The sequence below is a fragment of the Megascapheus bottae genome, chromosome X, assembly GCF_031878675.1.
Source record: "Megascapheus bottae isolate mThoBot1 chromosome X, mThoBot2.hap1, whole genome shotgun sequence".
NCBI lineage: Eukaryota > Metazoa > Chordata > Mammalia > Rodentia > Geomyidae > Megascapheus > Megascapheus bottae.
The window spans coordinates 1,051,196-1,079,096 of NC_143547.1; the positions used below are offsets into that span (position 1 = coordinate 1,051,196).

Here is a 27,901-nt window from a genome sequence, read left to right on the forward strand (position 1 = left end):
GTAAGAGTCCAAACAGACTTTCCATTGTGCTGTCTGACATGTTCTCTGTCCCTTGCCTTCCTTTCAAATCATCCCTAGACGTTTTGTTACTGTAATAACCTTAAAGCCCTGGGTGCCTTGAAGGAAGATGGGTTTCAGGATGCTGCTAAGAAAACAACCAAAAAAGGCCTTTGTGCTCTCTTTTGATGACATCAGAGTGGCAATACAGGAAGAACCATAAGAAAAAGAGAAAATACCTTCAATAGAAGCTGAGAAAGAGCACTGAGGATCATGAATTTATGATCCCAAAGAAGCATACTAGGGAAAGTTTTTGCTTTTTTACCAGAACAGAAAGCTGAATCCATGTATTCTGATCTCAAAAGACAGAGAACCCTAGTGGCCATTTTGAGTACTAGAAAAACTCGATCTTTTTTGGGGGAAAAAAACCAATGTTTGCTCAAACTGTGATATAGACGATGGCATATTGCTTCTTAAGAATAAAAATGAATACATCAGCACATTTAGTCAAGTGATTTGCTGACTTCAAAACAGCCTGGTGGATTTTTTTTCCACTGAAACCTGTTATTGCCTATAATGAAAGACTCCATATACAGTAATCACAACATACAGTCTCAAGGTTGATCACAGCATGTGAAAAATCATGACACAGGGATTTTTAGTTACACTCAACACATTTTTACCTCCTGGAATCTGATTGGTTGTTCTAGATGCCATGAACCATATAAATTGGGCTTGCAGTTGGATGCAAACCATCGGATCAAGCATCCCTGAGTATCAGAGAGATTCACTCAGAATACATTCAAAGGTATGTGGACTTGATTCATGGTATCCTTGATGTTGTGCTTGTTTCTTTCTCTGCATTGCATGTTTAAATCTTAGTTACAAGTATATTTCACATTTCTAATACTTTAGGCCATAGACATAGTTACTTTCTTCAGTTGGCTCATAATTAAATTATGCCCTGATTCTATAGATGCATTTTTTAGTTTCAAATACAGTAAATGGTTGGTGAAAGTTTAGTTCCAGAATATCAAATTTCTTTGGATGACAGTTTCACAGAAAAATATTTATTTTACTGGCTTATGAAGTAAGATAAAAATAATGTTTTTACAGGCTGTGATCCATTTCTTTGAAAAATTAATTTAATTACATCAACTGGAACCAAGAACAAAATGTTTTTTTCTTATTAATACAATTCTAAAATAATAAACAGGGTTAGGAGGCAGAAAACTGACATCATTACATGTATTTACTTTATAAAATTCAAAATCAGACAATATTCATCTTTTAAGATGATCTTTCTACTTCATGTCCCAAAGGCCTTATTTCAATAATTAGAGTGTCAAACAAAAAGAAGATGACATTTACTGAAGATGGAATCTTTTAGGTAGAAATCATTCAAAATTTACTGAATAATCACAGCAAGTTGGTATTATCCTTTCCCTTTGATTCAACTGCATCTTTTGTTGCATACCTGGAGTTCAAAAATGTATGAAGCTGTATAGATGGGAATATCTAGAACTAAACCTTAGTCTCTCCCTGATGATTTTGACAAGTGGCATATCTTCTCTCAAACCATTAGTTTTTGCTTTTAGCATTAATAATGTTCAGGTGAGCTGTATAAGTAGATTTATGTATCTTCCTGCAATAAGAGTATAAAATTCCATGCATTTTGCTGATCTTAGTTTGTATGACTCCACAGCCTGTAGAAACATCATTCATGTCCCTGTAACTTGCTTGGTCTTCAAGCTAGTTTAAAGGCATCTTTATCACTATTGTCACTCCAGAAACTATGCTGTAGGATAAGAAATGGAAATCCCTTGTGAATGAAGTCATATCACAAAGAATGACCCCAACTTCTTTACTAGTAACATGCTAATGTAGATGACACAAATTTTATGGAGCATTAGCCATGTCCATGTTTTAAGAATGATAAGAAAACCCAGTGTTGACTTACATTTCAGATCCATCCAGAAATGGGGACCTGGATTCTGTTTGCCTGCCTCTTGGGAGCAGCTTTTGCTATGCCCGTGAGTATAAAAACCCTTGTTAGAAGTTTATGTCTAATTTCACATACTTGGAAATAAAATCTGCCATGTAGTTGTCAAATTTCAGGGTTAGAAACAGTAAAGATCACATATACTCAAATCTCTGTTTTGAAGAAAGCCAAGAGCTTCAAAACAAAATGAAATGAAAATGAAGATATCTTCACCAAGAGATTCTATCTAACTCAGTAAAGGTGGGGTGGGGCCAGGACTCTGCATTTTAACATGTACATGGGTACCAAAGAGATTCTGCTAAAGCAATTAGCTTATAAATATACCTTCTATCACTTCTGAAGAGATCCATGAAAGGTTTTCAGATAAAGGATCTAGTTAGCCTTAGGCAAATCCTACAAAAATTTCTCAAACCCAATTTCTCACAAGTTTCCCAATCTCTTCTTGTCCTCTCAATGACACTGCTATTTCCCTTCAGGAGATAATTTTCCACAGTAGGACTTCCCTTTCTGACATCTTCTTGGTTCTTCAAGTTCTCCACAATTTGGTGCATCTGCTAAGATTTTAGTGCAGTTGCTTAGAATCCTGCCTTATACCCAATATTTCTCCATGTATTTTAAATTCAAATTTACCAAAGACCACGAAGCCTGACCTACTCTCTAGACACAGGTACATGGAACGGAGAGCTCAGGTCACATACTGCCAATGCTTTTCAGTGGCATAAAGAGCAGTTGATACAACCAGAAGCCAGTAAGCTTGTGCACCTGCCTCCTCTCTTCCTCTGTCACACATAAGACCAAGTTCTGTGCTCTGCCTTTCTGAAACCCTGCATTGTGGTAATTTCTAGTCCCAAGAGGGGCCCCTGCATTACAAATTCAACTATTTTTTCCACTCCCCAATCTAACAATCCTACTCTATCAGGGCTTAGATCTAGATAGTACAGGACAGGTATTACCTGACTAAACTAATTTACACTTAGGTAAAAATGAATAAATCCTCATAAAATACAAGCATTTTTAAAGGACTCAACAGAGCCTACTGTTAATTATCTCCATGTCTCAAGGAGATTTTTCTGCATGATGTTGTGGCTTCTCTGTTGCCTGCATCTCAGAGTCACCCAGAATTCCACAAGGCAGGCAATGGTCAATTGTGGAAAGCACAGAGAGTCCTGGTTTATATATTTAGGTTGCTTTTTATTGTGAGCTTTTACATTTTTTTCTTCCACAGACTGTTAACAAGCATGATAAAATGGGTTGGCTTTCAATTTCATAAATGAACATTGATTGTTTAAGGGAGGGATTTAGCATGGTTCCATTTTACTGTATCTTCCTCATTCTCATATTAACCAACAATTCCTATCTAATTAATTGCTCCTTTTGTTAGTGTTGATGTGTAACTTATGTATTTACTTTGCATGCTAATAATGAAGCATCCCTTTGATATTGAAGCATACAACCAGTTGATCTACAAGGTAGTCTTTGTAAAACAATTCTTTTCTTGGTATTTCTAGCTGGGTAACAGAAACACACTTCTAGCCCAACACAGATGTAGTTTCACCAACAATAAACTGGTGGGGGGGATATGGCATTTGGTTTTGTCTGTAGATCACTAGAGAATAAATACATGCTGATTTCTGCTTCTAGGTCTCCCACTAAGATATCATAACTCTTGGGAAAATTATTTAGCTTTTGAGAACTCTTTAAAATAAGAAGGCTTCTTCCACAAAGCATTCAAATAAGAAGTAGATTTCAAATATATTCTGCACTATGTAGATTTTAAGTAGTTTTACTCTCTCTTAATATGAACAATTGCATATTGACAATCTCTTCCTTTCTCTTCCTCTCTTCTCTCTCTCTTTCTCTCTCTCTCTATTTCTCCCTTTCTCCATCTTCTGTTCTCCCTCCTTTCCTCCCTCATGTTTTCCTTTCCTCTTTTCTATAAAAGCTACCACCTCATCCTGGGCACCCTGGTTATATCAACTTCAGCTATGAGGTAACTTTTCTATTTACTAATTTTGACCACTGTTTGAGTTAAAAATGCCCTGAGCACCTTTAAAGCATAGTTGTGTTGATTTCTCATTCAAAATGTTTCTCAAAATGGTCACATTTTCTCACTAGCTTCCTAGTTCAAGCCCTGGCATACAGTCTCGATATCCCTCCTCCCTGGCCACTCTGACACAGTCTCTACTCTTAATTATGACCACAAATTTATCCACTGTCAACTCAGGGGAGGCACTGTGGTAGGGGTAGACAGTGAACTTGGCTTGTACAGCCTTGTTATAGTCTTAGCCTAGTTAAGATGTTAAGATTCCTTCCAGCTGGAAAGTTCTGGATTCTAAGACACTTATATCCTGTGTGTGTGTCTCTTTAGCCTTGCTGAAAGAATTAGTGACAAATGGTATATGAGAGACTGCAGATCGCTGGCAAGCATGAGTTCTGGAGATCAGGTTCGAGGTATTCCTCAACCCCAGACTGACCAAAAACCTTGGGAAAATTGTTTTCTCTCTTTAGAGACTTTGTTTTCCTCATTTGGAGAGTGGAAAGAATGATAATCACATTCGAAAACAAAGGGGTATTTGGAGACTAATATAGCTAATGGACACAAAAAGTGTGGTGTCATGTTTAGCTTGAGCAAGGTGACTCACTTTTTTGTTGTATTGATAAAATGCTGGACTGTTGGGACAGAGGCCTCTACCTGAAGTTAAACAGATATATTGTTCCCAAAGGGATGGAACTCCTTTTGCTCACAGATTCAGGTAACAATCTGTGAGTCTGTGCAGACAAGCTGAAGAAAAAATGTTAGTTAAGAAATAGAGGCAAGCTTTTTGGTTAAACCTTTAAAAAGTTGACCTACTCCATCAATCAAATATATGCCTTCAGGAGGAGGGAGAGTGTTCCTGACTCCTTTTCTTCATGGTGACATCAGCTTTCAAAAAGAATGATATTAATATTACATCCCATGAGTATGTCATAAATCTTGCTTGGTTGTTTTGCTCTTGCAATGGAGAGCTGGAACTGTGGAATCAAACATTATGACTCCTTTTGTAACTTGAATCCAATTAATGACCTTCTTTAAGTCTTCATGACCTTGTCTATACACGTGACGATGATGGTACTTGCCTTGGAGCCTGTGGAAACCCATGTGTGTGATGGATGTAACATGGCACCTGACACATAAGAAGCACCAAACGAGTTTACCTTCTTCTTTCTTTTGTAGAAGTCACATTCTCAGGCTATCAATACTGACAGGACTGCATTAGTGAGTCTATATTTCATACTGCATTAGTGAGTTTAGAATTTAGTTTATATAAAGCTAAATTAAATCAAACGCATCCTAATGTCTCTTTCTCTTAAGGTGCTTACTCCTTTGAAGTGGTATCAAAGCATGATAAGGCAGCCGGTATGTAGATGTTTTCTTCTTTATCCCCTTAAGATGTTCGGTATGCATTTTTCCCTTGTTACATAGTGAGATAACATATCTACTCCCCCGACAGCCACTATTGGGAACTTTAGTGTGTAAAAGGTCATATCTGTGTACACAGTTAAAGATTCCTGCAAAGGAAAAAAAATGACTACAATATTCATATGGTCATAAATGACAAACACTGCTACTTCTCCAGTTGGAAATCAACTGAGCCGATGGTAAACCTGACTCTCTGTTTCTCACCAGTATCCTTCCTATGGTTACGAACCCATGGGTGGATGGCTGCACCACCAAATCATCCCCGTGCTGTCTCAACAGCATCCCCCGAGTCACACCCTTCAGCCTCATCACCACCTCCCCGTGGTGCCAGCTCAGCAGCCCGTGGTCCCCCAGCAGCCAATGATGCCAGTTCCTGGCCACCACTCCATGACTCCAACCCAACACCACCAGCCAAACCTCCCTCCATCCGCCCAGCAGCCCTTCCAGCAGCCCTACCAGCCCCAGCCCGTTCAGCCCCAGGCTCACCAGCCCATCCAGTCCCAGCAGCCTCTGCACCCCATGCAGCCCCTGCCACCACAGCCACCTCTGCCTCCGATGTTCCCCATGCAGCCCCTGTCCCCCATTCTTCCTGATCTGCCCCTGGAAGCTTGGCCAGCAACAGACAAGACCAAGCGGGAAGAAGTGGTGAGTATACCTCCAAGCCACTAAAAGGCAGACCTTGGGCAATGGCTCTGTGTGATGGGCCCCACAGTCATAAATTCTCCAACAACTCATGTGGTTACTCCACAGGCCTGTGATGCTAGTAGTGCAAGCATGTGTTGTAACTTTATATTACAAATGTATTTACTTACATGGATTGGTAATTAAGACCACAGATTTTAGGGTGAGTTTAAATGCTATAATTATTGAAGCCCAACCAGAATATGATTTTCCTGAACTACATTAATTTTAAGAGGAACAGAAAGTGGGAAGAACAGAATTTTTTTTTATTTCAAAGGTTCAATTTCCTTGAATTAACTATCAGAGTTCTCTGTAAGCATTTTAACTCTGTAGAGAACTTTTTGTAGCAGGAGTTGCCACAATTTAGCAGTTAATCTATTTATGTGTCTACACATGCAATCTAAATTCATAAATGCCACGATTATTATTATATGTGCTACTGAGAAGCAAAGAGAAGCAGCATAGAAATGATCTGAATGGGAAGTCAGTGTACTGGGTTCTGGTCCTGGCTTTGCCCTCAAAGAGGAGGCAGTACTTTATAAGTGAATTCAAATTTACAGATTTTTTTCCCTCTTTAAAATGGGGAAAGTAACTACATCAAGTGACAATATATATGTCTTCATAATTATGAGCACATGTAGGTAGAAGATACAATTTTTGCAAATGGACTGGGATTGAACAATCCCATGTCTGTCACTGATTATTCTAGTATAAACTATGTTTTTTTCTGTTTCTATAGAACATATACTTACTTATATATTTATTAATAATAAGCATCACAGACTCAAGAGTGTGCTCATACCTTGCTTGCTAAAGCTCTTCATAAGAAGATGACACTGGGAAAATAATTGAAGTGTTAAAAATATAGTGTCCTTCCCTGTTTAAAATTAGAGTATAAATGATAAATTATTAGTTATTTTATACAAAATGAAATTAGATCATGAAGTCAAAGTCTGGTAGGCATGAAATGCCTGAGGAAAAATGCAATGCTTCTTGTATCTTCAGATAATAGGCTGTATGTGCCCTATAGGTAGGGATATAATATTTGAGGGCAATCAGATAATAAACTTCAGAAAGTATAGATTTCAATTCAGTTGTTGTACATTGTTTTTGACAAAACAGAAGCCAAAAGTGTTCTGTAAATGGTATTCATTAGAAGATGTTTATAAATTATTTTAATTGTTGCTTTTGTTATTTTTTTTTCAGGATTAAAAAATCAGAAAAAGAGAGCTGAAGTGGAAACTTCAGTTGCCTTTAGGAATAACACAAGAACACAATAATTTGTGCCTCCAATTGCTTTACTTAGCCATTTCTGTACCTAAAAATAAGTATCTTTAGCAGACAATAAAATGTTTTAAAAAATCATTTATGTCTTTGTGTTGAATTCAACTTAAAATCTCATGTCACTTGAGAACACTTTGTAAATGAACATTGGTGAATAAGGTAGGAACTGTTTACTATTAATCTAATTTGGCCATTTAACAGACTAAGTTTTTATACTACCTCAAAATATTTTTTAAAAACAAAGTGCATTCATGGGTAATAATTACATATGAAGTGAAATACAATGAGACTCAATCTGAACTAAATAAAGTTAGTTTTGAAGAAAAAATCTCCATATTAGGCAAAATAAACATCTAAAATGCTTATATTGTAAAACAAATCAGGACTTGAAATTCTGACTCCATACTTCACACCAGATTACTAATCAAAACCTAGCCTTCTGATCTCATTCCATAAAAGGTTTTTAAAGGAAATTATGTGATATATATGTATATAACATACTGAATTTAAAACTATTGAAGTAATTATTCTTCCTAAGAAAAAATTAATAATGGAGCTTCAAATAGGGAATCATGATAGTTTTATATACAAGTCATTTCTCTCACTTCATAATCTTTCAGATGATAAATTCTACTGCATAGTCTTCCAAACATTAGCAGATGCATAAAATGGATTCAAATCAAGTTTTCTTTCCCACTCATATTTATATTTGAATCCGTTTTTTCCTCCTACACCCACACAAAATTGTAAACAGTTTTTGAAGGGTTTATAGTACACAGCACCCACAGGAACTTTAATTCCAGTACCTTTGTGATTAAGGCCTCTTAATCATTTTCTGGAATGAATAAACATAACTTTACTGGGAGAGTGTCAATGCTACAGCAAAGAACTTGATATTAAAGAACTTAGATTCAATAAGAAAAGGTAAGAAAACTTCTAGTCAATTGGCACACAGCAAATTTAATCAATTGAGGAAATATTCACCAAGCACTCTCTAGGACAAGGTATTATACCATGTGCTCTGAAAAAATCCTTAACGATGGTCTAACTCTTGACTGTTAATCTAGAATCCATCAAAGGGGTAAAATAAGCCCATCCACTATGATAAAAAGTAGGCCAGATGGTATTAATGCCATGACAAAAGTACAATCAAAATGCTCTGGCAATGATAATTGCCCAGCTGTCTTCCAGCTTTCCTCACCACACCTTACTTGCTGGCAGAGCTGGAACAAATCCCAAAATAGATAGTCTTCTACTCACTCAAGAGAGATGGGCCCTCTCCACAGCTTTAGGTAGTGAATGCGCATTCCTCCATGCCAACTAGGGTGGCAGCGATTGTTTGAGGGACTTTGGGTATTATCAAAGTTGTGATGGACCCTAAATACTGATTGAGCCAAGTATCCTAGGAAAGGAAAAACTAGAGAAAAGTTTACCTTCTAATTACAAAAATTATAGAGATATTTGCTAGGAAATACCACTGAACTATATTTTCTTATTGCCTTGCAATAGTTATCTGAGGGGGTTTCATTGTTACATTGCTCCACTATTTTTGATTGATTATTTTTTTTTCATAATATGATAGCTGGAGCTATGTCTGTTGTCTTGTGACCAGGAAGAGGATGTAGAAAAATGAAAAGTCCCCATATTCTTGATGGCATCATTCCTCAATGCAGCTGAAGTACCACTTCGGATGCCCATGGATTAACTAACCTGAGAACCACCTACAGCTACATGTTTTGCTCTTTCTACAAAGAGCAGGAGCTGTTGGGTTGAGTAGAATGATCATGTTGGTGACATAAGTCAAATGAATAACCTCGTCATCTCTTTACAACCTCATATTGAAAATGGGGGAGATGATAGCTGTTTCAGACCAGATGAGAAAACATGGAAAACGTGTGTGGCGGATGCAACAGAAAACCTGACTCATAGCAGCCCTGGGCACAGGCTTGGCTGCTTTCTTTTCTAGAACTCACAGTCTCCGACTGTCACTCCTGACAGGACTCTTTTAATGAGTCTGCATGTCATACTTCATTAGGGAGTTCATATATTGGATTAAATTAAATTAAATCAAATGCATTTTAATGTCTCTTTCTCTTAAGCTGATAATTCCAATGAAGTGGTACCAGAACCTGATAAGGCAGCCAGTATATAGTTATTTTGTTTTTAACTCCCTTACCATATTAGGCATGTATTTCAACTCCCTTTCTGAATCAAATATCATATCTACTCTACAAGTAGCTAGTTAAATCTTGTACTGCTGAAGTTCTAATGGAGGTTAACTAGATTCAAAGTATAGGGAGGTTATTGGGAAAGCCAAACCTTTGAAAAATTGGAATTGCAATAATACTTCATACTAAATGAATTCTCTTTTCATTTTAATAAGTGCTCAAACTGTTGCTAACCTCTATCTCATCTGTTTAATTTTTGTACTATTCTCTGGCTATAATGTAAGCTTTACAATATGGGTTATAAATTATACAGAGGACATTTGCTTTGATAAATAACAAAAGTACTTATATCTAACTTATCCACTTATTTCAATAACATTGAGGATTTAAAGAACAAAATTATCTGAATGTAATTTTAATGTACCCAAGATAGTAACAGTTATTACATTTCCAAATCAAAATATAGCTATGTAGAATGATAATGCAATGGACTCTTGGAAACCAGAGATGAATATTAACTGAATTATAATGCACTGAATATCTACATTGCCAAATGTAACAGCACTATCTGGCTATATAACTTTAAAGGGGTTAAATAAAAATTGAAAATTCAGTTTCTTGGTCACAGGTAGGCTATTTATAATGCTAAACATACACATTGAATGAATTTCTACCATATTGGATAGCATACACATGAGCCATTTCATCATCACCAGTGAAAGTGGATCCAACAGTGCTGTTCTATACGGTTCTTTCAGAAAGAAAAGAACAATTTTCATTAATTCAAAGGATTTAAACAAAAGAAGAAATACTACAGTTTTACTGGCTGCAGCTGAATATCTCAGTTATCCATAATTAATTTCCTAGGCATTCCAGTAACCACATTCTTGTATGAGAGTTTTCTGAGATCTACAGAAATCTCATTCTGTTTCTTGGGTCAAATCATGCACATCAAAATAGTTTCTCCTCTGGTTCTCTTTTTAAAAAGCAGACAAATCCATAATTCCAGTACATTAATTTCCTTGCTTGCATGAGAACTCTTTTAGCATCAAAGGTTGTTTCTTTTCAGGCCTATAATCAACCATATCCATGCTGGAGGTAGAACGTTCAGCCTGCCCCTGACTTGGTGCTTCACATGCCAAGAAGCCAAGTTTATGCTGATTGAAAGATACAAGAGAGACATTTTGTCTATCCTGAGAGTGATTTATTGCTTATAGACACAAGAAGATACTGATAGTTTTCTATTTCATAGTTCAAAGTAACAATGTAATATTGGAGTCTGCACATACACATAAACACAGACAGACAGACATACACACACAGTTTACCTATAGTGAAAAAGAGTTGTGGACAGACATAAAGCCATTTTAGCAACTTAAAATTTTATGAAAAATATCTCTACAGTCCAACCTTTTAGAGAATACACACACACACACACAGAGAGAGAGAGAGAGAGAGAGAGAGAGAGAGAGAGAGAGAGAGAGAGAGAGAGAGAGAGAGAGAGAGAGAGAGAGAGAAATTTTATTTTGTTACCGAGGTACATAACTATTTTCCCCTAAAAATTTTTTTAGCAAGAAAAGGAAGATCAAGTGACTCATTTCATTTTCAAAGAAATCTAACTTAATTCCACTTTTCCTAACTACACAGAAATTTTAAATATATACTTCCCCCCTAAAGTTTTCCCCTTGGTAGTGAATTCTAGCAGAAAATACCAAATCTGAGCTAAAATATATGCTAAAATAGCAGACAAGTGTTCTTATTATAGTAGGAATCTGAGAGTCTATGGGTTAATATAGGAACTACATGGAAATCAGGATTTCAACCAATTTCCTATACTGAAATAGAAGTGGCATATGGCAATGTCCCAGATTGTTTTAATAAAATATTAATCAGCTGTTTTGCTGTGAAATCCCTGTTAGTAAGAGTTTGTACTTATTTTCTGTGATTTGGCTTCTAATTCCTTTCTCCCTGTTTGCTCTGGAGCCTTATCAGTAGGGATCATTGGCTGACATTTAGCTCTTCAGAAACACTTCCCTGCTGGGAGGAGTCCATGCTAGCTTCATGTGAAATGTCTGACTCTTCTAGAAGATAAATAATAATTAAAAATAAAATTCACTGGGAGGGATGAGATTTTTTTTAAGTTCTGAGGAGATCTAACATGGCAGACTAGAGACAGGGCAGTATCAGAGCTCTGTTCAATCCAAAATACAATGTTCTAACCTGGAAATCCAACTTGAGAATGGACACCAAGGAAAGGCAAGCAGTCAATGCCTAGAGCCAATGAAGAAAAATCAAACTTAGAACAGAACGTGGAGAAAAATGAACAAAAAAGTTGCAAGGAGAATACAAGAGTAGTTTTTTGGGTCCCAAAACATTAATACCAATAAATTGCATCTATGCCCTTTCTGAAAAAAATATAAAATTAATAATGTCCCTTTATAAATACCATTATCCTATCATCAACAACTAAATCTATAGCAACAGTAAAAATTGACAACATAAGGCCCAGTATTTATTATCTTCTCATTAATTAAAAAAATTCTAACAATATTAAATAGACCCCCAAATTTCAAAATATCCAAACCTTGTTTTCTCCCAATCATTTCCCATGCTTTATATGTGGTTATGGAACGGGAAGGGAGACCCTTAGGGATCACTTAATGTCCATGCAATTGCAATGTTGGCTTCTAATGTTAGAGGTGGGTCAGAGGATTGACTAACTTTATAAATAGACTGTCAGGTCCATAATCATAAGCATGACTTGCCTTCTGTGGAAATTTAAATGAATCTCTGAGCCCCTCTGTACCTCAGTATCTTCACCTATAAAAGTGTACTGATGTCTACCAGTCTCTTCATGTTAATGATCCTCAAATTTAACTATTTTGTGGGAAAGGGATAGACAAATGAAGAGAAGAGGATGGAGAATGTAGTCAAGAATTCAATGCATATTACACAAAATTAAGAAGACTGAGAGAAAGCATGGGTGTGGGGGGATAAAGTAGAATGCTGAGAGGTAACATTGATAAGGAGCATTGTGTTCATAATCTGCCTTGTTAAAGGGCAACTTCTTTGTACAACTGCTTAAACATAATTAAAGAGAATTTTTTAAAAAAGGAAATAAAGGGCCGGAGTTTGGCCTACTGGTAGAGTGCTTGCCTAGCATGCAGGTTTGCTTCCTCAGTACCACATACAGAGAAAAAAGCCAGAAGTGGTGCTGTGGCTCAAGTGGTAGAGTTCTAGCCATGAGGAAAGTCCAAGGACAGTGCTCAGGCCCTGAGCTCAAGCCCAGGACTGGCAAAAAATGTACAAAAGGAAATAAATCTTCTTCTAACTTTATAGATTCCCACAGGGAACATAGTTGGAAGGAGTGATGCAGAACTTTGGAAGTATCATGGAAGATTTCTATGTTCAAGGCTCCAATGTGGAACATCTTTATCATTTATCAATGTGTGGTCTCTGACATATATCACCTGTTTGTGATCATGCATGACCCCTCTCTTTTCCTTCACAATGTACCTGGATGCTGCTTTTCACCCCCAAAACAGCCTTTGCTCACAATTACCCACCCTGAGAGTAACAAGAATGTGAATCTGCCAAGTATGCATTCTGGGCTACAGAAGATTCAGCGGAAGCCAGACTAAGAGATTGCCTCTCTCTGAAAGTCTTTCTTTCTAAGGGCTGAGTCCTTGTCTACAGTGACTCCCAACTCAGACCCATATCTCCTGCATTGCTGGTTCCACATAAGGATTTTTTTTGCCAACTAGTTCCCATACAATGCTAGATGGGTTCCCTGGGAATATTTGGCAATGCCTGACTTCCAAATTGGGGGCGGGGTGGGGGTATATCCTATGTAGCAGTCAGGGATGGTGATAATTATCTGATCGTTTGAGGACAACTTTCCAACAAAAATTATGAGCTTGCCTTGAGCATCAATACTGCTGAGGATAAGAAACTACCTTAGAGAACTCTGAGTCACACTGTGTAACTATGTACTTAGAACTCAATGCGCAGAAGAATGAGATTCTGAACAGATCTAGAAAACCGTTTGTATATTATTGACAGCACTGAAAAATGAAAATTGAGAGTTCAAATATTAAAACTGGTAAACTTGAGATAGGACCACATACAACAGGCTTTCACTTTTCTGTGCATGAAGTAACAGCAGCAACTTGAGGAGTGATTGGAATGGTAAAAGGGAACATTCAAGATTAAGAAGTTTGCTTCAGGAAGAATTCTAAATCAAAATCATCCTGCAAGAATTATAGTGGTTATTTTCTTCCTCAAAAGTTACTAAAAAGTGATCAAAGTATGTTATATTCACATACAGAAATGTTATAACGAAATCTCTTACTTTGTACAATGAATATACACAAGACAAAATGAGTTATTTTGGGGGAGGTAATATAAAAGTGGCTACCTGAGTGATAAAGGGAAGAAAAAAATCCAACTATTAACCACAAGTATACCTACTGGATTAAATTTAAGTGTCATTATCTGGAAAGAATTCTGTTACTTGAATTTGCCAAAAATAATGTGAAATAAGTAGCTTTGTCTTCAGCAGAGAAAGAAATTAATTATAATTAATATATATATACACACACACACAATTTCCATGATTTTCAGAACTAGCACTCTTTAAAAGTATCATTTGATAAATATAATAAAGTTTTTAAAACAATTACTAAACACCCTGCAGCTGTAGAGCATATAAAGTAGTATGTTTTATGGAGAAGGGATCCTCTGTGTTTGGGTATGGGCCTTGGGCAACCTAGGATATCTGACAGACTCAAACTACAAAACACTTCACCTGTCTAAATTGTGTACCAGACTCAGGATACTGTTGAGAAGGAAGATCACTATCTCCCTCATTGTCGCCATGGACCACACATTAGGAGAAGAGCCATGATGGAGCCTCAGTTCAATAAAACCTCTTCTAGGGATCTTCTTTCACTATTTCACATGGCTGGGATTGGTCAGGGTTAGCGGTTTCTCAGGGTATGCTAATACATTTTTATTCCAAGTAACTACTTGTTTCTACTAGTTAACAAGATGCCTGAGGCGCATTTAGAAAAATGCCTTGAAATTGGTCAGTGTACTTAGTATTTGCTCCATGAATTGTCATCAGCATTAAAAATCCAGGACACTATAATATAAAATATGATATAAGTAAATCAGAATCTTTACTGGGCCCATAATTCAGGCACTGTTCTTGTCTCATGATATATAGTAATTAGTTCACTTAAATTGCACATTATTCAGAAAACAGTCGCTGTTTTCAAGTTATAGACGAGTTTGCTAAATTTCAAAGCCATTTACAGAAGAAATACAAATACAAATTCAAATGCTCACACTGTATCACCTTTTTGATGAGTTTTATTTGAAAGGTAAATTAAGTTTGTCATCTGCTTCTAGGATATGAGTTAACATAACCCATATATATTTCTAACAGCAAGAATTTAACTTGATCAGAATTATGAAACTCCTCTGTCAATTCTGGCCTGTTCATCTGACCTACCAAGGATGCACAAAAGAGAGAATTGCAGATCAAACCAAGGAACTCTTAATCTAGAAAGTGCTCTGTAGTTACAGGGGGAGCGTAGCCTTTGGTGTAAATCATCACACAGGGGTGAGGTTTACATAAGCCCTCTGTAAACCTTGGCAAGTATGATCACACGAGGGCAGTGTTGCCATGACAACCAGGGGAGGTCCAATGATTCCAGCGTGGGCATGCACTTGAACATACACAGTCCTCACATCCTCCTTGTTTTCAAAGACTTGACTGAAAACATGCAGTGGATGAGTGTTCATAGGAACTAACCAGAAGGTATACTCTCTCATCGCTTAGTTTTGAGAAAGGTTCAACATGAAGTAATTGTATCTTTTCTAAAACCAATGGCTCTGTCCTTCCTTGATCTTCCTTCCCAAATAAAATCCTCAAATGACATAGGCAAAATACACAAGAAGACCTTTCAATGATATTCTAAAATTCACCAGGAATGATATCAAATCAGAACTAATTGCTTTGCATATTCTTTCTACTTCACATTTAATGCCCAAGTAACAATATATGCAAAGGTTCAAATATCTCAAAAGCTTCTTATATTGCAGCCACAAATATCAGCTATGGAAGCAGCAGGCTAAACTGGATCCTTCTACAAGGTCCTGACTAGAGATGGAAATGTTTGTACATTTACACAGCTGCACACAGTAACAAATTCAGGCTCTGCAGGTTTACAAAATCCCATTTTCTGTCTGTGATGAGAAACTTGCCCTCAACCTGGTTTCCACAAATGATTTTTTTGAATCTGAAAAGAATACAAGAGAGCAACTTCAAAATCTATTTATCAAGACAAGTCATCAGTTTTCAAACTACTTATAAAATCATTGCTAAAATACAGAGTTCCTATCAGTAGGATTTTACAAGGATAGTTTGAAAAGACACTCACTGCCTTTGTGACTCCCCCTGTCCCTTTCTGGTAGAAAAAAAAACAAAACTTCTTGCCAATGAATAGTAATAGGTATTCAGGAACCTGCAATGACTATGAGTTGATTTATTTGATGGCTATTATTAAGATAAGCAATCAACATCATCATATAATGTCATATCACACAGCTAGGAGTGTTGCCTAGTGGTGGAATGCTTGCCTTGCATGAATGAAATCCTGGGTTCTATTCCTTGGTACCACACACACAGAAAAGCGGGAAGTGGAGGTGTGTGTCAAATGGTAAAGTTCTAGCCTTGTGAAAGCTCAAGAACAGTGCCCAAGCCCTGAGTTCAAGCCCAAGACCTGAAAAAAAACTAGAATTTAGCCTACTGGAAATGATCATGAACTAAGAGCAGCAAATTTTCTTCCAAGACAGCTTGACTTTTAACTAAGTAATAATCTATATACTTACCTAAGTGATAATCTATATATTTATATAACTATGTAGATATAATGGCATATGAAGAAATATGCAAGAGAATTAAAGTGGAATGTAGACATAGTTTAAAATAGTATTCAATATATGAAAAAGCTGTGATTTCATCTTGGTGATGTTAAAATACAGTTTACTTATTTTAAAAAAGACAAAAATAACAGGAATAAAAATAACAACAATGGCCAAAGCGGGTACAAAAGAACCAAAAACAACAAGAAAATCACACAAAAAGTAAAATTCAAAATTTCTTGTTTCCATTTTTTTTCACTTCAATTTGATAAGCATCATTTTATATGATCAGATGCACATAGCTAAGGGAAAGCACAGAAACGATCAGAAAATGGGTGACCTAATTCAGCAGTGACACTCACCAGACACTATGTTGTAAAGGAACTAACAATTTGTGGGGGAGAGGAATTGGGAGGAAAAACCTTGCAGAAAATGAGGGAAACGGTGGCACTGTTCAAAAAGAAATGTACTCATTACCTAACTTATGTAACTGTAACCCCTTTGTACATCATCTTTACAATAAAAATAAAAGCCAAAAAACAACAGCCCTCACAACTCACCAAATAAACTAATATATATATACTGTTATTTTTAGAAGGATTCCAAGAAACTTCACCTTGTGCTATGTGAAATCATCAAGTAGCTAAGCTCTATGGACATTTTGGTAACATTCTAGGTGAATTTTGAGTTTTTTTTTATTAAACCATAAAATTGCAATCATAAGAAGAATAATAGCCTTGGTTTGGAAGCTCCAGCCTATAATTGTCGTTAGTTGGGAAGTGGAGCTCAGGGGATGGTGGCTTGAAGCCCGCCAGGGGAAAAAGAAGACTCCATTTCCACCAACGGCTGGGCATGGTGATATACTCTTGTTATCCTAGCTATAGGGGAAACTCTAATGGCTACATGCAATGTTGCACATCCGTCACCCCTAGCAACATGGGGAAGTACAAACAAAGTAGGAGGATCAGAGCCCAGGCTGGCCTGGGCACCAAGTGAGGCTCTACTTCGAAAATAGCTGATACAAAAGAAGGCTAGAGTTGTTGGTAGGCCAGCATAGACAGATTTTAGTTTCTGAGAAATGGTAGAAATGAGAGGAAGAAATCATTTAAATAGAACATGAGGAGCTGGGAGTTTGGCCTAGTGGTAGAGTGCTTGCCTAGCATGCACGAAGACCCGGGTTCGATTCCTCAGTACCACATACATAGAAAATAAAAGATGGAAATGGTGCTGTGGCCTCAGTGGTACAGCTCTAGCCTTGAGAAAGCCCAAGGACAGCGCTCGGGCGCTGAGTTCAAGCCTCAGGACTGGCAAAAAATTTAAATAGAACGTGAACTCATATGAATGATGACACATATTTGAAATGCATTACGAACACCTACAACTCAAAGGTTAAAAGACCAACAGCTCAACTAGAAATGGGCACAGGATCTGAACAAATATTTCTCTGAAGAAGATATCTGAAGAAGTAGTCAGTGAGCTCATGAAAACATGTTCAATATTACTTATCAAGGAAATACATATTGAAATCATGTGCACTACAATGGATTAAAAATAGGGGGACTTCTTGTACATTGCCGATAACAATGTAAAATGATTTGCAAAAGAGTTATTAACTTCAAATGACTCTGCATTTCAACTCTCAAGTATTTAGTTGAGAGATCTGGGTGTCTAAGTCTGTAGTAAATGATGTATAGTAATGCTATAGTAGACATATTCAAAATAACCTCAGACTAAAAACAATGTAAATGTTCATCAGATAAACTGAGGACAAGCAAAATGTTCCGTGTGCATACAATGGAGTATCATCCAGCCATCAGAGATAAAGAAGCACAGACGTACATTGGATGAAACTTAAAACTATGATGCTGAATGCAAGAAGCCAGACACAAAAGCTTACTTGCATAATTCCATGTGTAACAAATGTCCAAAATAGGTTCATGTAGAGTGATAGATTAGTGGTTACTATGACTCAAGAGAATGGAAGGGACAGTGGATAGTGGAGATGAATGGTGTAGCCTTCTGCATCAATAATTGTGGTAAGTATAAAAATGCTATATTAAAAAATGGAACAGTGGCCAGGAGTGTAGCCTACTGGTAGAGTGCTCACCTAGCATGCACAAAGCCCTGGGTTTGATTCCTGGGTATCACATACACAGAAAAAGTCAGAAGTGGTGCTGTGGCCCAAGTGGCAGAGTGCTAGCCTTGAGCAAAATGTGTCCAACGACAGTGTCCAAGCCCTGAGTTCAAACACCAGGACTGGCAAAAAAATGAAATAGTGATTCTTGTTCTCTTACAATAGCCCTTCCCCAACGACTCTGGGCTCTTCTGAGGTTACCCTTACTTCTGAACATTCACCTGTATGACATAGCAAGAGTTACAAGGAAAGCAAGTTCCATCTCAGGATGGAACTACTACTAGACCTTGAACCTGGCGACTTCTCAACTTCCCTTCTCAGTCACTGGTGGTACGGGTACCACCCTAATGAAGTCGCCCACACATTCCTGACTCATCTGTCCATTCTCTTCATGCTTATGGCGCCTTTTATTAGAGTTCTTTGCAATTGTTAGTTCTTGCACACCATTTAATCTGTAGACCAAATGCTACAGTGGAATCTATAGCTACAGTAGCTACAGTGAGTTCTCCTACATAAAATTCACTTAATTTACCTTCTCCTCTCCTCTTCTCTCTTCACCTCTCCTCTCTTCTCCTCCCCTTCTCTCTCCTCTCCTTTCTCTTTCCCTCTTCTCAGGACCTCTCTTTTTATTTTCATTTTTCTTTCACAGAATCTATTCTTCCTTTTGAAATCCATTTTTTAAATACAGCATTGCCTGAAGGGCCATTGTTCATTTTGACTATTATAAATGAATTACCAGGAGATGACAATGAAGGAATCTAAGGAAGAGAATATTGCAGTGGTCACGATGTTAAAGAAAATCCCACCATTCTTATGACAGCTCATCATGACTAAGAATACTATACTACAGCTTGTGACAAATTTTAATTATTATTTTCAATATAATTATTACTACTTCTTTATTTCCATATCCTTATCTCTCCAAAAGATTTTTGGGCACAAAGGATTGGGGCATATGCACACTATTTTATGAACAAAAACTATGCCTGTGCTTAAAATTTTGTTTGAAATAGTTCACTCTGCTACTAGAACTGAAGTCTCAAAGGTATGATTCACTAATGGCTCTAAGTAGTTATAATATGAAGCTATTTAAATCTATCACATTTTGGACTAATAAGCAATTCTAACCTATTCTAGATTTGTATACAAAAATTTCAAATCTTAGTCAGGTGTGGTGGCTCATGCCTGTAAATCCTAACTACTCAGGAGGCTGAGATCTGAGGATTGCTGTTCAAAGCTAGCCTGAGCACTAAAGTCTGTGAGACTCTTATCCCCAATTAACCACCAGAAAATTGGACATAGCATTGTGACTCCGTGGTTAAGGTGGTAGCCTTGAGCTGAAGAGTTCAGGGACAGCCCAGGCCCAGAGTTCAAGCCCCATGACAAAAAAAATCAAATCTTTAATTCTTGCCAGTTTTATAAGTGAAAAGATGGTGGAAGTGTGAAGTAGGCTTCCTTGCATAAGAAATCAGTGCTCCCAAAAGAGCCTGCCCATGCTCATTCTGTACTAAAAAGGCTTCTCAAAGGCTTCTCAAAGATGCATGGGTGCTGTGGGTAATATATGTAATATAAGTACCTTCTGAGGTACATGCTATAGTACTTATTAAGGGGAAAAGTGAGGGAAAGTCAAAGGATTAATAATTTTATTCATTGGCTTCCATTCAACAACTCTGAAAATGTGATCACTACTTAGGTTTGCACATTTCTATGGAAAATGAACTGTTTGGCAAGCTCCATGAAATATGAGACTAATACAAATGTTTCATGCTTTCTTAAGACCTTCTGCCACTAACTGTGTGGGATTGGAAAACTTGTGATTTAATGGTGATTTAAATACTGTAAACAAATACTTTTCTATATCAAGATGAAGAAATATAGTTCTTTGGATTTCAAAGCATAACTTGAACTAAAGTTTCTTTGAGTTTGGATTAGGAAATCTTTCATGGAGCCATGAACCTCACATTAAATAAGCTGAGTTTAGCAGGGCTCTGTTTTGAAGTTGCACATGTTAATGGGATAATTTATTTTATACTATGGAGAAATCTTTGGAAATTCAATCGATCCTAAAGTTGTTAGAAAGTAGTTTTAAACTTGAAAGAAATGATATCAAAAGAGATAAAAATATTATTGTAACAACCCAAGTAATTATATAAAAGTACATAGTGGTGAATTCCACTGAAAAGTTCATGACTCTCTCATATCTCCAAAACAATCTGAGTTTTATGGAGTCAGCTGTTCAACTGCCTCTTTTACGCTTCTACCTGGTATCTCAGGGCCATATCAACTTCACTTATCCAGCAATGAACTCCTGACTTCCCCTTCTGGCAGATGTGTTTGTACCCTAGTCTCTCACATCTTGAGAAGTGTTTATAAATCATTTATCACATTGCCTGGCATGCATCACTCACTCAATAAATGTTCATGTTGTTATTGATGATGAAGATGACTGAGGATGAAAATGATTTTTATCTACCCAGTTAGTAGAGCCAGAAACAAAATAGTGTTTCCTTATTCTTTTCTTGACCTGACATCTCACATTTAATCTATTATGAAGTCCTCTCAACTCTATCTCCAAAACAAATGAGGAATTTGACCTTCCTCTTCATCTCTATTTTCATTGATTTAATTCCAGCCCCTATGAAACCAACCTATCCCATCATTCTTGCCTTTGCCCTACTAGTTGCTCTTGGGGGAAATCAGAGTGGTCTTCTTAAAGACAAATATTCATTTTAAGATGGCTGGGTGCCAGTGGCCCATGTCTGTAATCCTAGCTACTCAGGAGGCTGAGATCTGAGGATGGTGATTTGAAGCCAGCTAGGGCAGGAAAGTCAGTGAGACTCTTATCTTTAATGAACCACCAGAAAATGGGACATGGCGCTGTGGCTCAAGGAGGTAGAATACTAGTTTTGAAAGAAAGAGCTCAGGGACAGTGCCCAGGCACTGAGTTTAAACCCCATGACTGACAAAAACATGCCTCACAGCAAGTCTGCTAAACCACTGTATAAGGTAAGTAATATTTCATCCTATAGATAAGTAAATGAGCAAAGAGAAGTCAGAACATCTTCAAGATACTTTACTTTCAGAGGCAAAGCAAGGATTCACATTCTAGCAGTATGGAACCAGAGCAGTTTGTTCAACTGCTACACACAGTTTTATGCCATTCCTAAGCTTTAAAAAAAATAACAAGCAAGGTAAAAGTACTGTCAATGAACTTCAATAACACTTCCAATAAAATCCATCCACCCCATGCCAGAGTATCTGGCTGACTTCCTCAGTTTTCCCTCCCATGCCCTTCTTCCCCTTTGTTTTCTAAACACTTAGGGCTAATAGGGCCAAAGAAATTTTGCGCTGCTTCTGGATTTCTGCCTGCTTGGTTGCCAACGCCTAAACTTCCTAGGCATTTTCCCAGGGCTGAGCTCCTCCTCTTTCGGTTCTCTGCTTAAATCCCATTGGCTCTGGAAAGCATTCCCTGACCTTTCCAATCTGATGCCAATGTTCCCTGGCATGCGGCTCTCAATACCCTGTTAGTTTTTTCTTAGCATGTATCTGTTTGTCATTGCTTTTATATCTCCATTTGATGATTGATTGTTTTCTCCTGGACTGGACATAATAGTAATGACTGATCATCACTTCACTGTATTGCAAACTAGCATCCCACTTTGCACACAGTAAGTATTAAATTTGTGATAAATAAATGAGTAAACATAAGAAGAATTCGATGCTAGAAAACATCATCTAGACCTTAAGTCCTCCAAGGGTGATCTTTTGTTAAAATAAGTCCTGGTGCTCTGAGCTATTTTGAGTAATTATTTATTTATGTTTCATTTATTTATTCATTTTTCTGTGGGCCATGGGGCTTGAACTCGGCCTGGGCACTCTTCAGCTCAAGGCTACCACCCTACCCTTGAGCCCCACTTCCCATTTTTCTAGAGGTTAATTGGAGGTAAAAGTTTTAGGTCCGTTTATGCCCTGGCTGGCTTTGAACCTAGATCCTCAGATCTCAGCTTCCTGAGTAGCTAGGATTACAGGTGTGAGCTGCATAATTAAGGTAACGAATACATTTCTTTTTGAACAGTGTGATCCCCTCCCTCATTTTCTCCAATTTTACTCTTCCCCCTAACTTGGTGCTTCCTGAAGGTGTAAAGTTCATTTCCAACACAGTGTCCAGTGAGCATCACTGCTGCATTGACTCATCATTTGCCCCACCATTTCTGTGATTCTCCTCCCCTTCCCCAAATCAGATAAATATGTACAAAACAAAGGGTACAGAAATCAAAACCAGTGACAACAGGGAATAAACCAAAGGTGGGAAAAAGAAATAACAAGGAAATGACTTCAAATGGTACACTGAAAAATAAAACCTTTTCCTTCCGTTTCTTGGAGTTCATTTCAATCAACATCATTTTATATAGCCATATGCACATAGCTATTGAATAACTGCTGTGATCCTCTGCTAATAACAACTTAGACATATTCTAGTTACTACAAATGAGGTAAACCATGCAGCCTATGTTTCTTTAGCTCTAGCTTGCTTCACTTAATGTAATTTTTATATTCTTGAGATGCTTTCCATTCTTACTTCCTTTGGGAGGTCTCCCTTCACATAAACTTCCACACTTGGAATCCTTCAGTGGTTCTCCAGCACTTTGTAAGTCAGTCATAACCTGTCAGCAGAAGATCTCAAGCCTTCCATCGGTTGAACCTTAATTCACCCTTCTAGCCCCTTGTCTTGCCTTTCCTTCAGGCACACAGTATCCTACCATTCCTATATTTTCTTGAGTTTCTATCTTAGCATTCTCTGTTTATCAATTGTGAAGTTTCCTTTACCCTCTTATTTAATGCAAAACACCCTCTTATTATTATATTCTGCTTGTACCCACTGTGCACTACATTCTATTCCCATTTGTTTACTCAAGAGCATGCTTCCAGCTGTCCTCTTAGGCACCGTTCCCATTCTTACTTCAGCTGAATGGTGGTTCTTATCAACATTAGAACATATCAGGCATATCCCACCAGACAAAAGTCCTGGATCAGAATTCTTTATAGCCATTGGCCAATTTTTCTCTTTTACATGGCAAACCTTCTTCTGAGGATATATGCATATGTGTATATATATGTATGTATTCTACCTTCTTTTTCAAAATTTGTAGATGCCAGTTTCTTAAACCCACTTCAATCAGGTCTCTACCCCTATATCAACATTACTTTTACTAATGTTATTAATAACATCCACAGTTCTAAGTCTTCCAATTGGACCTCAAGCTTTACCTACTCAGTCTATCAGCAGAATAACTACACAATTTCCCCAACTCAGAACTCTTCTAAGACTAAAAAGAGATGGGATTAATAATTCTAATGATTAATGATTAGGCCTTATCTGGAATCTACCATTGGAAATAGGACAGTGGCCTACGACAGCCAATTGCTCAGTCCCTTTCAGATACTATCTTCATTTGGCTTTGTGATGCTACATCCTCTTGATCAACCCTGTATTCCTCTGGCCATTCATTCTCAATTTCCTATTCTTTTTCCTTTTAGCTCTTGAATCAAATTCAATGATGGAATTTCCCATAGTTCCCCATTATTTCAATATACTCATCATTCTATTGCTGACTCAACAAATCTTATTGCTATAAGTGATATTCATACATGGATAGTATCCTAATTTATATCTTCAACTAGAACTTTTTTCCTAAATGCTCTGAGTTCTTCAGATTTCTGTAACGTGCTCCTTTCTGGTATTCTCTACTAAAGTCCAGGGTGAACTGAGCTTTCTGCTAGCTCAAACTTTGGCTCTATGACTCTCCATAGTTGATCTGGAAGTAAATTTTCTTGACTTCATCTTCAGAATATATCTGGATCTGAAACTCCTATCATCTCCATCACTTCATTCTGGTCTAAGCTAACATCATTTCTTGTCTTGATTAGTAATAAATTTGCTGGATGATTCAGCCCTGTAAACCTCTCCTCTAAAAGCAGTCATTTATCCTATTCAAACATGGCTTTTTTTAAAAAGAAAAATCTTTCTATTGTCAGTAAGATACTTGCTATTCCTTTCTAGATAAACCAGAAAAAATACAGGATGGAAGGGCTACCCAAAATCCAGTAAGCACTTGAATTGCTATATAATTCTTATTCTTTAGTGGTTCATAGCATTCTCACTGATGCCTGAACTCCTTTCTCTCACTCATAACGAAGTAGCCTTGTTTTATGACAAGAAATGTTGATCTCATTGACAGTGTACAGAACGGTTATTCCCCAGACATTTTGGAGCTAAGCTGATCTTGGTTATACTATCTCTTCTACCCAAGACTAGTTCTGCAACATAGGGTCAATGCCATCATATCTTCTCTGACTCATAGCCAGAAGCACATGAGGAAATGGTGGTTGGGAATTCGAAAGAAAACAGCCCTTTTTCTTTCACATCTAGGGTTTCTCAGCCTCAGAATTATGGGCATTTGGGGTCTGATAATTCTGTCTTGGTAGTAGGTGTCCTGTGCATTGTAAGTTTAGCAGCACCCAGAATGTCTGCCAACTAGTTGCATCTCTACAGTTGTGGCAACTAAAAATATCTCTAGATATTGGCTATATATCCCCTGGTAGTGGTAGAAGGAATTACCCTGGTCAAGAATTGCTGATCTAGTTAGTAACACATTTAACCCCAAATTGCCACAAATTCTCTTCCTATCAGCCTAATAATAACACTTAAAATACTGGAAGAAATTAACATTGTGGGGAAAAATACTCCAAAGTCACTGAATGTAGCCTACCATACTTGTTTATTTTTAGTGGCATGAGACTTGAAAATTCCTATTATTTCAGCTGATTTTGGTAGGTTTTGCTCTTATCAGCTAAGATAATGAAAGAGGTCTTAGGCCCATCATCGCAGTTCAAAACTCCTTGCCTTATTTCTGGGCATCTACAGCTTAGAGAAATGACCCAGACTCCACCTTAGGGCATGTTTCCATGGCTACAGTTTTCCATGATGGATGGTAAATAAATGGCTCATTTCCCCTTTTGATAATTGCTGCTCAAACCCTCTTGTTATGGAAGTGTAAAATTTCAGAGGAGGAAGGAATTTGAGAAAAGAAGAAGTAAGCTAAAACTGATACTTAATGTTTATTTAAAAAGTGTTCTTCAAAAGAGGATCAAGCATTATGCCTCTAATATTAGGAAAACTGCCATTATCTACTCCAAAGCACTTTCTGAACATGACAAGTGCCCGTAATTGTGTGTAGAAAGGAAAAGGAAACATTTTCTTAGAGCCACATACCCTAGTCATTTCTCCTTAAATGATGTTTTTAGTTAACAAAATATTTTCTTTTCTAAAACTTATCTTTAAGTAGTTGTACAAAGGAGTTGCCATTTAATCAAATAGTTTCTGAATACTGTACAATGCATCTTGATCAATGCCATCCCTTACCTAAGTGAGAATTCAACAGGCTTTGAATGTCTAAATCTATTTCCAGGAGACTTCTTCTCATTTCCAAAGGCAGACCTATCATCTAAAGTTACCATCTAATAACATGGTTTTTAATGTGAAAAGTATTAAAAAATTGAGCTTTTGTAACTGGTAGACTATTAAATTCAGGGTATAGTGAGAAGGTAAATGTAAACAGTTATAATCCATCTTTTTTATCACCCTGTTTCATATATGTTATTATATTACTTTTGACTATTATAAGAATGGTACCACTTATACCCGTAAAATAGTCAAAATAAAATTTTTAGTATAAAAATCATCCTTAATCTTAGAATTAGTCATTGATTATAACTTACTGAACATTCTCCTAAATATATATATTTTTTCATACTGAGATGTCTCCCCAGATAGTGTCATTATTTTGTGAGGTACCACAATATAATGGATACAATTCATAAGTTTTATCAGCTAGTGGATTCTCTATCCATTTTAAGCCATGCTGAAAGTAAATTGCCCTAGGAAAAGAAATGATATAGGGCTAAAAAAATCTAAAAGGAAAATTCAAAGTAATTTTTTTAAACATGGACCAACCAGAAGGATATTACTAGTTTCAGAATTCTGTTTACATTTACCTATGGATAAAAGTACCAAAGCAAGCAGACCTAACAAATGATGAAATTATAACAGACAGAAGCCCTGGCTAAGGCAATGGGAAGAAAGGAACAGATATGTTCTGTACTGAAGAAAACTATCCTAGCAATTGAGTAGGGGGCAAACCATTTAGATAAGCCTAATGGAGAAACATTCAACAAATGAACCTCAAACAGCCTTTCCCAGTTTTTGAAGTCCCAGAGTCAATGTCTAGCAAAAATTAATTTATTCCTTCAGAAAAATCCAGTAATAGAAACTGCAAATATCTGTAGCTTTAATGTGTGTAATTATATTCATGTCTGTATTGATACCTCTTCATGTATTGTAATGGCATCTGTACATTCATCCATTTGTCCAATCATTCATCTGTCCATCCATATCTCCAGCTGCCTATATATATGTATATACATATGCACAGAAGTGGTTATCACATATGCTCTGTGTGTTAGAATCCCCTAGAGATCTTGTTAAAGCCAGGATTGTTGGTTCAATCAGTCTTCGTAGTTTCTGATTTGATAAGTATCCAAATGACCTGAATATCTGCATCTTTAACACAGTTCCAGATGACAATGTAACTGCTGTTTGGGGACTTATACTTTGAGAACTGTTGCTGACATCTGTACCTATGGTTTTCATTCTTTATCATTAATTACCAATGTCTGTTTTATGGAACATGGCATTACCCACATATACTCTAGCTTTAATTCTTTATTATCAGTTTTTAATATCATATGCTAAACTGTTAAATATTATAAAAACAGATACTATGGTATATTAAGGATTCTCACTTCTTAATTTAAGAATATACATTTAATGATGCAAAAATTATTTTATGTATATTTTTCATCCATAAGAGTGGTTCAATTGTGGCCCATCCTTTATGCTTACTTGATTGTTACTACCATTTGCTTTTAAGTTGATGTATTTACATCTTAATGATTCAGATTTATTTTCCAAACAGTGAGATGAAACAGAGACAGCTCAAAGGCAGCTTCATTTTGAAATTGGCTAGGCTTTTGTAAACAATCTCTTGACAGAGCAATTTATAATTCTCTAAACAGCTGGGGGGAAATATCACACAGAAAAGCAGATGTTATTCTCAAAACCTCCCTTTTTTAAGGTATACAATCATTGTCTACAGTACTGTCTCCACCACATCCCTTCAAGTAAA

General features: G+C 36.9%; 2 protein-coding genes across 3 annotated transcripts in view; one reads left to right on the forward strand and one right to left on the reverse strand.

Annotated features, from left to right (window-relative positions):
* Window positions 1-27,901, reverse strand: part of Arhgap6 (Rho GTPase activating protein 6) — a 239,568-nt gene that overhangs the window by 113,072 nt on the left and 98,595 nt on the right. The window lies entirely within an intron of this gene.
* Window positions 1,977-7,473, forward strand: Amelx (amelogenin X-linked). Its single transcript, XM_090325776.1, has 6 exons — window positions 1,977-2,030; window positions 3,942-3,989; window positions 5,214-5,255; window positions 5,352-5,396; window positions 5,667-6,104; window positions 7,347-7,473. Exons 1-6 carry the CDS (start codon window positions 1,977-1,979, stop codon window positions 7,350-7,352), a joined length of 633 nt encoding a protein of 210 aa, XP_090181902.1. The 3' UTR covers window positions 7,353-7,473.

What these genes read in the sequence shown, in the direction of transcription:
- Amelx (XM_090325776.1), top strand. Translation starts at nt 1,977, where the DNA reads ATGGGGACCTGGATTCTGTTTGCCTGCCTCTTGGGAGCAGCTTTTGCT. An exon ending in ATATCAACTTCAGCTATGAG is followed by an intron (nt 3,990 to 5,213) that starts GTAACTTTTCTA and finishes TTTCTTTTGTAG; the next exon opens with AAGTCACATTCTCAGGCTAT. An exon ending in ATACTGACAGGACTGCATTA is followed by an intron (nt 5,256 to 5,351) that starts GTGAGTCTATAT and finishes CTTTCTCTTAAG; the next exon opens with GTGCTTACTCCTTTGAAGTG.